Genomic DNA, 10,883 nt, shown 5'->3' on the forward strand with positions numbered 1-10,883 from the left:
TAACGATCGGTAAGCAGGGTACGCATCAGGGGCCCGCATCACACTGGAAATACATGATTGACGGCCGGGCCCCCTATCGCAATAATCGTCACTTGCGACCGGGCCTTTCACTGTAAAACGGACATTGTTCAGAGCTTAACACAGCCCAGCATAGTCCATGTTAAGATTATCTTTGTTGGACCAAACCAGGTAATAAATAAACTTGTTTGAGTTTAGGAGCAATGCACCTTGTCTAAGTTATTCATTAGCCTTTAGGTTAATAGACTAATGATGTCTGCCTATTCACCTATTGCCCATCTTAATGGTTTAAAGTTCACGTATTCTCCATCAAATAGACTCGTTATACATTTTCGCATACGGTTAGCTGTCTAATATTGTTCACGTTAATGACATTGAAAAAATATGCTTCTTGCTACACTAGGATACTCACCGTTTTTTCCTAACATAATTTGAATTTGAATTCTCAAAGTTTCATGTAGCTCATCTGTGACATCCATCACCTCTGCTCGGCGACTCACATCACTATTCCAGCTGATACGTTACGTTATATATATATATTTTTTTTTTTTTTGGTAAGGGGGGCAGCTCAGTCAAAGAGGGCAGACGGGCAGTTCTATTATCCACTAGTGCTATGTTTGTGGCTAAATTAACGATTTAGCATAACATAATGACTTATCATTAATGCAATTTCATATACAGTAGTAGCCTAACCAGCAGTCTTTTTTCATGTGTTAGGCTATAGTGCGCTGTCACCAGCAGTGTTTTTTCATGTGTTGTGCGCCTTCACCAGTATTTTTGTTTTTGTGGTGCACGTACTCCTGATTTTGTCAGTCATCTCATCTCTTATATGCTGTGTCTCAAGGATCCTATCCTGTCCTATTCATGGTAGCCTACTCGTGGAGATTGCGTTATCACGTGCTGTAGAAGGGGGGCCCGCCTTGATAATCCTGCATATGGGCCCGGTGTTGGCTCGTTACGCCACTGTACACACAATAGATACTGGCATCCCAAAACCTTTCATCTCGGTGTGATGGGAGAAATTCCAACACGGAGTATCCTCGGGCTGTAAAGGGGGAGGAATTTAGACATGCAACAGTCTCTCAAGAAAAGCAAGCAAAATAGATGAATTGGCAAAATTCTAAGAAAAGGTCCCCTGGACAGAACTAGCCTGAACTGGAGAGATTTCTGGATGTTTAAGCGTATTAAATGTAATAGTTGGGAACCATCTACCACATTATTATAAGACCTTAAATCCTCAGTCATTGAGGGGATTGAGACAGCAGATTTATGTTGCGTGCTGATGTTGGCACATTGAAAGATATATTTCTGGGTCTAAAGGTTTCTGTGATGTTGACTTCTCACCTTTGACCCTTCGCCCTAGGCCAAGCAAAGCCGGCAGGAGCAACGACAGGAGGAGGCGGCTGACCGGCGACTGAGGAAGGCCTCCAAAGAGGTGCTGCAGATGCGGGGCCAGAGCCAGAAGGAGCCCTTGCCTGTTCAGACGTTCAGGTAACCCAGGCCTGTCAATCGCCTTTGCTGAAACTTTCTTACAGGGAGGCTACACCTGAAGCTCTCCGTTCATGACGCACAAAAATAGTTTTAGAAGACTGGTCTATTTTTTCCAACGTACACGGCGCCATCACATCTGGTGTAGCCAGTTCCACTGAATATAGTGGAAGCTAGTTGTTGCAGCAGACGCAACGCAAACGGAACACAGTTACGCACCTATTGTAGCCTCCCTGTTAAAATCACGATGTTCCAGCGCCTCGAGTCGTTCCTGGCAGTATACTCACAAAGTTCAATCCAATTTAGTTACCGTATTTTCCGGACTATAAGTCGCACTTTTTTTCATAGTTTGGCTGGTCCTGCGACTTATAGTCAGGTGCGACTTATATATGAAAAAAATATATAATTGAACATGTTTTTAAATGTTAATTTATATTAACTGACATGAACCCTACATGAAACATTACGTCTACAGCCGCGAGAGAGCCTGGTTGTAAGTTTCATCCAAATTCCATGGAGATCTTCAGATATAGAAGCTCGCTCAATAATTTCTAACCCCGCCATAAGCGAATATGTTGTATTGTCTATGTTGCTGACAAATACCCAAGTCTCTCCAGCTTCAAATTTAACTCTACATTTCATTGTGCAAACATTTAAAATCCCGACTATGAAACGACATAAGGCCTGGGCAGGCACAATATGTTATCTTCATAGGCCTACATTACAAACATAATTTCCAATTCAATTTCACTGTGCGAGCTGGCCTAGGCCTTTTTAAGATCCCAACTGAAATGGCATACGGCCTAGGCTACATTACCAAACAAAATATACACATAGCGGGCGGCGAACGGGAAATAGTTTTTTTTTTTTTTCATGAAATAGGCTATGCTTTTGGGAAATTGTATAGGCTATATAGAGAACGAAAAAAAAAACTTTATTAACCGGTTTTGGGGATTTCAGAATAACGTTTCTGTTCCGGAACAGTTGAAGACCATTTGGTTTTCGTTTCCGTTCCTCGTAAAATTCCGTTCGTTTTCGGTTTTCGTTTTCGTTCCTTGAACCGGTTCGGAGCCCTGGGTAATTGTAAAGCAATTTACAAAAGATTCACTGAACAAAAATCCTGATTTGATACATGAAAATGTGGAGAATGCAATGCAATCAAGCATTTTTGGGCGATGGCTACCTCCGAGAATGAGAGCGAAAAAGATGTGCATTTTAAAAGAACAAACTTGCAAACTTTCAATGACTCATACTAAGGAAGCTACCCTTGTTTTAGAGACTGTTCACATGTCTTTCTTAACCAGTATGCACATTTAATCTGAAAAGGCAAGTTATTCAACTCACACAGAATGTGACCAGACGTCCTGGTTTAACCGGGACAGTCCCGATTTTGAGTTGCATGTCCCGACAAAAGCCTGTCGGGAGACTACAATGTCCCGGTTTACACCAATCACTATTAAAGTGTGGTCTTATTATACTGTAGCCCGATCATTAACTAAACCCATGTAGAAAGACTATAGCCTAAAGCGCCCTGCATTATCGTATGACTTCGATAATATGTGTGCACGCGTGTGTCAGTCAATCGTAACAGTCTGCCTATTAATCTTTGCAGCCAACCTTACAGTGTATCTCTGTTGTTGCAATGCCTCGTTATATGCATCGTTTTAACGGTTATGACAATGCAGAAGAGAAAGTCATCATTCTCAATCATTCTCACTATGGCTGTGAGTTTTGTTTTCAAATGTTTTCATGCATGTCTGGATAATGGGTGAAGAATGTTTAGGAGACAGACTATCGTAAATCCTCAAATTATGGCTGGGGTATTTTATTTACTTAGGCTGCGCAAAGCACAGCACCTTTATTTGTGGCAAACTTGTATTCGAGGCAGGCCTTTATTTCTTATGTGGTGCGTTTTATTGTGAGACATGCGTTTCGTTTGGAGCGGCATACCGGTAGGCTATCAAAAGCAGAAAATTTTCGGTTTGGTTTGGAATTTAATTTACGTTTGTTTACTGATGTCCACTGAAATCTGGGGGGTATTTGATGGTGCACGTGTGTCTCAGGCATAATCTCTGACTGAAAGTGTGCAGAACTTTTGCATTTACATAACAATATTTAACACATTATCCCAGGGTGACTTGTCGGCGCTCTCTCGCGGCTGTAGACGGTAATGCTTCATGTAGGGTTCATGTCAGTTAATATGAATTAACATTTAAAAACATGTTCAATTATATATATTTTCATATATAAGTTGCACCTGACTATATGTCGCAGGACCAGCCAAACTATGAAAAAAAGTGTGACTTAAAGTCCGGAAAATACAGTACTGGGCTGGTGTTTTCATTTGAAGTACTGTCTGAACAGACTTCTGGTAAAAATGCTGTGCTGTGCTGTGTTGTGTTGCACTGTGCTGTACTGTGCTGTGCTGGACTGACTGTCCTTTGTGCTTACAGAGAGAAGATGGCATTCTTCACTAGACCAAGATTCAACATACCTCCTCTGCCAGCAGACGACGTATGAGTGCAAGACTCTACACTACATGATCTAATATGAAGTATCTGTCTATTTTATTTTGTTCTCTGTTCCTTATTTTGTGTATTTGTATTCAAAAAGCCCATGAAGTCATAAGAACAAATTGTAGTTATTTCTGCAGATTGAAATCTAAAGATGGAATACAAAGTGAACAAAAGAGCTTTACCAAAAGGAGTGTTTGTGTGTGAGAGTGTGTGGGTGGGTAGTAACTAACAGACATGCATTCACACACACATTTTTGTAATTATTGACATGTATTTTTGAGAGGGAAAAAGTGGGTCTACTTATTTTATAAGAGGAAAACAAATCTTTTTACATCTGTACGATTTAACGATTTACCACAAATGAATCTCCTTTTTTTGTTTTGCTTTCGTAAGGCTGGAAGACGGGAACAAAGTCAGTTTAGACTAATTCACTGTACTGTAACTTATTTTATAGTACTTTTCCTTGAAGGAAATAAAAATGCTACGCGCTTGTAGGTGTATTTTATAAAGCTTAAGACAAATAGCACTTCAGTGTTGACGTACAGTAGAATGAACCTTCCGGCTGATTTTGTTTCTGTTACCTGACTCTTTAAAGTTATTTGCATAAAATGTCACTTTTTTAATCCACTTTTATTACAGTTGTCATTGTCTTCTGTGCTGTTATTATATTAAAATTATTAATATTAATTTTTGTTTGTGTTTTGTTGTTTGTAACGGAGAGCTAGAGCGAGGGTTTTGTATGCCATAGTTTTAGTTTGAAAGGAGGAATTGGATAAATTTGCTCACCTCAATTTAGGTTGAGTAAAGGAAGCCAAGATGTTGATAGATGGAGAGGCACACAATATAGCTACTTGAGTTTTCAGATAGTTTGGGAGGACTCAACAGTGTGAGGAAAAACTTGCCCTTGTGGCAACTTGCCCCGCTCTTCCCTACATCTTATTGATTTGATGAAATAACAACAATAACAACAACACGTGTAACCTGGGGGAAAACCCGAGATCACGAGCACTTTCATCGGATGATTCTGTCCTGCTCTCTTGTACCCACAATATGATTTATTAAGACCTGAGCTTCAGGTTTCTTAATGCTCCTGTAACGGCACACACACACACATACATGTTTACATCGTTGGAATCTTCAAAAGGGAAGCAGGCAACTGCTACAAAACAGAGCATGTGTACTGTATGGTTGCAGTACAGGTCTTACCGTATGCTACCAATGTAAAGGTCTACCTGCAAAGGATTGCTGAAGTAGTCTGAGGTGGCAAACTGGTTCAATATACACTTGCACTAGTATCTGCAGGGCCGTTTCAAGGAATTTGGGGGCCCCAAGCAAAATGGACATGGAGGCCCCCCCACCACCACCACCGCACGCAAAGCCTACAGGAACCACAGCATAGCCATACAGTTTAAGTTCACCCACACTTTATATAAATAAAAAATGTTGACAGTGTTGCATATATATACTGTGCATTAGTTTTGAACATTTTGAACATTTGCAAAAACACCACCATACTATAAAATCCAATGTCAGCTTCTTCCTCATGCATGGAGGATGAAGTTTATGGTGTACCTGGGAAAATAATTGAAAAGAAATCTGAAATTACCTGTGAAGTAAAAATTGGGTAATATTTTACTCGGTACAAACTTCAGTAACGCGCGTTACAATGCATTTAACCCGAAATTAAGTGGTGTTTTGTTTTGATACATATTGATACAACAGAGGAGAAAAAATCAGCGCAAAATAGTAGAACGTTATCTCCTGATACTGGTTGAATATGACTGCTGCAGCAGACTCCCAGGCGGACTCTATTTGCGGGATGGACATAAGCCTACGCTCATTATTTTCAGCTTGTCAGAGACAAGGCTATGAAGAACATAATAGTTAGTGCACTTTGTGTGCGAAACCGAAAGATCTCTTTATGCCTCGCGAAATAGCACAAGTAAATTAATGAAACATCTAAAGTAGTGCCACGCTAATCTTTTTGATTCTTGATAAAACACAAACGATGCTGTTGTGCATGTCAGCTTTGTGCTGTCAACTTGAATTGAAGAGAATAACGGGATAGAAATGCAGAAAAAGATTGTGTAGCCTGGCAGTGCCACCGCTCCCACCACGCGCATCACGCACTTTGCGTTGGGCACCAAAGGACAGAGGGGGCACCCAAATGTAACCAATGAATAGTAGCTTTATTGTAAACTGCGTTTCACTCTTCATCAATAACGTTTACAATGTCAAAATGCACTAACACAATGTTACATGCAAGTTTGATACCTTTTGGGTTCTCTCAATCACCACGTAGTACTAGAATTGGTGGGTCTTCAATCATTCGTTTTCCAAGCATTTAGGCTACATGAAGCACATGATATGCTGAGTCGACTGAAACGTATTCCATTCAGATAGCTAGGTGGATACCATAATTCACTTGTATTCGCAAAACGAAATGTGAAGCAACATGTCATTGCATACTTCCATTTCCAAAGCAATGAAGGTTGCTTCAAACAACATTGTGCATATTATTGTTAATATTGTGCTATCAATGTAACTCAAACAAATAAGGCTTGTAAACAAGAGCTGGCAAAAGGGCATTATGACAACGTAAAGATCAATGCTCTTAAAGTGACAGTGCACCATTTATAGGTAAAACATAATTTCTTCAGAAATTAATGTTTAAAAACACACAGGTGTTTGAGTGTTTGAGTTATCATTTAAATGTCACTCACTCAAAGCCACTCACTTAGGGCACAGAAATGGCCAGCAGGCCACCATCTTGACATGTCTTTATTAAAGGAACCGTATGTAAAAAATGTATTTCAATTAATCATAAAATTGCCCTGATATGTCACTAGACATTAAGATATCATGTTCATTTCAAATACTTATATCCCTGACAACAGTAGTCTGGTCAGGATATTGTCATTTAAAAAGTGAAGTTGCAGCCCTCAACTGATGTTGATGTTGTCATGTTGTGTTTTGGCCTAATGCGCCACCCTCCACCTATCTACTAATCACAAAGTCAGTAGTGTTTCGTCATCCGGTTGCCAACTCTGCCAGTCAGAGGGGAGGGGAAGGGGATACACCGCTCTACAGTCATTTGAAAGTGATTGTAGTACCAGTTTTGGCCACAATCTTACATACGGTTCCTTTAAGCTTTGATTTACAATATAGTAGGCTCTCTATTGATTTTAATGAGTAGGCCTAGGCCTTAAAGTTACAGTATTTCTATCACAATTTAGCAGACTTTGACCTTTTGTCGGCTTTTAACAAAATTCTGACTATGATTGTTCCTTGTATTGCATCATGAGCACTGCGCCTATTGCATTCTGCTGTTGTTAGCCTTAAGCCTAGCTCACTCATTATGCTAAACCACATCTCCCTCCATTGGAAGAGCAAGCTGCATTGAGTGTAATAAACTGCATTTAGAATGGCAAATCCATATTTCTAGATATTTTGGTGAAAGTAACTTAAAAGTAATGCAATAGTAGTGTAATGCCTTACAATTCAGAGACAGTAATATTATAATGTAACAAATTACTTTTAAAAGACAGTAATAAGTAATACATAATACATTATGATTTTGAAGTAACTTGCCCAACACTGTTAACAGCTCAGCTCAGTGAGAGAAATTCACTCTACCTTCATCAGTGGAGGTATCCTTAGGAAGAGCCTGAGGGCTGAGAAATTTAAGCAAAGCACCTTGAGGGAGAAAGAAAAGATATGTTAGCATTTCCATATTTTGATATTTAGAAGGGATGCAGCTGCTTTCTACCAATGCTTACTGTAAAAACATCCCAAGCTAATGTTATACATTAACCTAGGCCTACTTGTAGCTTAACATAGCATTTAAAAGCATTCTGCTGTTTGAGAATTAGACAGACGCACCTGGTGCTTTAAAGACAGTAAACAGCTGGCGTGCATGAATACTGCTAGACATGAATGTTCCAGTCTGCTTTGATGCACGGAATTTATCGTGTGGTTTTCCTAACCCCCATTTGGTAAATAGATTATCACGGTCGAATAGTTAGTATAACAGAGAAGCTATGCCACTTTCATCAAAACCTATTACAAAGCTATAGCAATGTTATGTCATTAAATACGATAAACAGTGATTCTGGAAAGATCTGCGTCTTCCTTATCCCGTTAATAAACATATTACAGTATGTAACCATATTCCGTCCGTTCGGTTGCTCTAACTGTTCTAGTTTGTTACAAGCAGCATTGGACGTCAAGCAGGTAGTTAACAAAATTTTTTTTTGCTAGGCTAGCCTTCCTGCTGCGACATTACACCATTACAAGTAGAGCTATTTTATTCAGTGTAATTTATCACTTACCACTATCTTGTTTTTTCTTGTCATCCTCTTCCTTTCTCTTCTTTCTTTTCTGGCTTCCGGAGCATAACTCCGCTTCATTATGACTGCCTGTTTTATATTTTCGCGGCAGCAGAGATCACAAACCTGGCTGGCTGTCAGCGACTACTGAGAGGGGCCCCCTTGAGGGGGATCCCGGTATTGCCGGTAACAGTGTCGTTGCACTTTACTGCATTGACTATCAAAGGGGCGCTCACAGTTTGTCGTTGCATTTTATTCTTAACCAGTCGTTGTCTTGGGGCCCCTGGCCAGCTCGGGGCCCCAAGCAATTGCTTGGTTTGCTTGCCTTCTAGCGACGGGCCTGAGTATCTGTAAGCCTGTGCTTTTGGACTTTCAAGAAATCCAGACACAGCAAACACAAAAGAGCTTTATCAGATCAATCCTTTAGTCCAACTGTAAACTGCCAATAATTCATCATGAATCATTTTGCTTTTTAACCAAATAACTTTCAGTGTCCCGCCGGCGGGACGGTTACCCCCCTCCCTCACCTCCCCCCAACATTCTAAATCAATTGTATGCACCATATTGCTATGTAGCATAGTAATGTTATACACCATTTCAAAGCTTTGGCTCTTGGAATCCAAAAATGACAACTTTTTTCATGTACAATCTGTATAGTGCTTTACATTCTCAGATTAATTTTATTATTTCTCAATTAAATTTGATCGAAAATGCCCCCCTCCCCCTCTTCCGCTTTTGGTGATACCCTGACTTCTGGCTGCAGTGTAGCTGCAGCACAATAAGTAGATGCCTCATATTGGGTACTGAAATATTCACAAGAATCCATAGAAATTGAATCTTCATGTTGTATTATCCAATATTAGTTGTACAGATGTATAGTCTATCTTCTACACACTCAGTCAGTCTATATCAGAACACCTGACATACAATCTAAATAGTCCACAAGAAACCTCAAAGTGTTACCTTTCATTTGAGACCAGGATTATGCTTCTACACAAAGGGGTTCATGTGCAGTAAGCATTTGATTGTCAGTATGCATTAATAACAAAAAGTCCTATGGGGAGTATCCATAGGCATTTTACAAAACGCATGGGCATACCTTGGCAAATAATAGTCTAAAGCACTCATATTTTCATTCTATATTGATCAACTTTTGCACACAGCTTCACAAGACCTGGTACTAGGGCTCAGTTGTGTTTCTAAGGGATATCAAGTGACCTAGAGGGCTGAAATATGGTCAGTTCAGAGATGCTTGTAATCCGGCAGAAAGAAAAAACTATATTCTAGCCTCTGTAGCTCTTTGTCAGTACATCACACAGTTATCTTGACTGCTTCCTACGAAAGCTACAGGTTCTCAGCTTTCTATAGAGGTCCAGCACTTGATGGTTGACCCCAAAAGAGGTGGGAACAATGCCCTTGTAAATAGGCACAGTGCAATTTCAGGCAAAAACTTGAAATTTTGTATACTAATGGATACTTCATTCTGACACTAAACTTACCCCAAACATATTTTTTTCTTTTTGACTGATGAGTTTTCGGAAGCATTTCCAATCATCTTTATAAGAGTGCCAAATATTCTGGAGGGCACTATATTTCTTGTGAATCAGAGTTGAATTCCTTCAGTGACTAAAGTTGGTGACTACATGCTCAAATGTTCTTGCTTAACATGATGTTTTCAGAGGATGTATGTCGCCACAGCCTAGATCTTTCATGCTGGAGAAATCCTTTGGTAAAAATACTAATACATACACACAAATTAAGTTACACAGACCTGAGATAGTTGGTTATTCTGAATAATTAAATAAATGACAGGCTACGTTTACTATTTAGCAATAAGGCATTACAACTCTGGCATATGTCCTGGAAAAAGATTACAAACAACATCTCTACAGGCTAAATTGGGGCTTGCATCAACTCTGTCATCAGCTGTAGCTCAAGAAAAGAAATATGGAGGAGATTCTGTTCTGTTGTGTTTTGGGACTGCTTTGCTGTTTCTGGCGCATTTAATCTGTACAGCGCACAATGAAATCTCAAGAGCAAAGATTCTAGAGCTACAGTACATGTATCTTACTCAGCTCTAAAATCTGTCTAGGCATTCTGGAGCAAAACATTCTGCCTACATTCTAAAGTTCTGTCTCAGGTGCAGGTCACGGGTCTTCCAAAAGGATAATCACCCAAAACAGTTAAAAATACCAAAGAATGACTAGGAAGTGCACTATTCTAAAGTGGCCTTTGAGCCCTGATCTGAATCCTATTGGACATTTATAACTCCCTTCAAACCAGCAGATAAATCAGAGCTAAAACAGGGCCAAACTGTATGTGGACAGATGCAGAAGTCTCATCGAGAGCTACATAAATCACGTATTGGCAATGATTGCCTCTAAAGGTTGTGCAACACAATATTGCTGCAACACATCATTTTTGTCCATTCCATTTTCATTTGTTTTATTATGTAAAATAATCTTTCGAATCAAAGGTAAAGGCTGATTTGTATTAAACATGGAATAAATAATGGTTGCCAATCACATGTCAG

The 10,883-nt window shown here is 39.7% G+C and overlaps 1 protein-coding gene across 5 annotated transcripts in view; it reads left to right on the plus strand.

The window, feature by feature from the left end:
* The window catches only part of wwc3 (WWC family member 3), a 59,436-nt gene extending 54,727 nt beyond the window's left edge, over nucleotides 1-4,709 (plus strand). For all 5 annotated transcript variants that reach the window (XM_076278499.1, XM_076278500.1, XM_076278501.1 and 2 more), the window contains 2 exons: nucleotides 1,382-1,509; nucleotides 3,960-4,709. In XM_076278499.1, the coding sequence (XP_076134614.1) occupies nucleotides 1,382-1,509; nucleotides 3,960-4,026 (195 nt within the window). In that variant the 3' untranslated portion in view covers nucleotides 4,027-4,709. The remainder of the gene's footprint in view (nucleotides 1-1,381; nucleotides 1,510-3,959) is intronic.
* Nucleotides 4,710-10,883: the final 6,174 nt, after the last annotated feature.

The sequence above is a fragment of the Alosa pseudoharengus genome, unplaced genomic scaffold, assembly GCF_046254945.1.
Source record: "Alosa pseudoharengus isolate Yale_2024_CS ecotype anadromous, Long Island Sound unplaced genomic scaffold, YU_APseudo_1.1 YU_APseudo_1.1_scf_11, whole genome shotgun sequence".
Taxonomy (NCBI): domain Eukaryota; kingdom Metazoa; phylum Chordata; class Actinopteri; order Clupeiformes; family Clupeidae; genus Alosa; species Alosa pseudoharengus.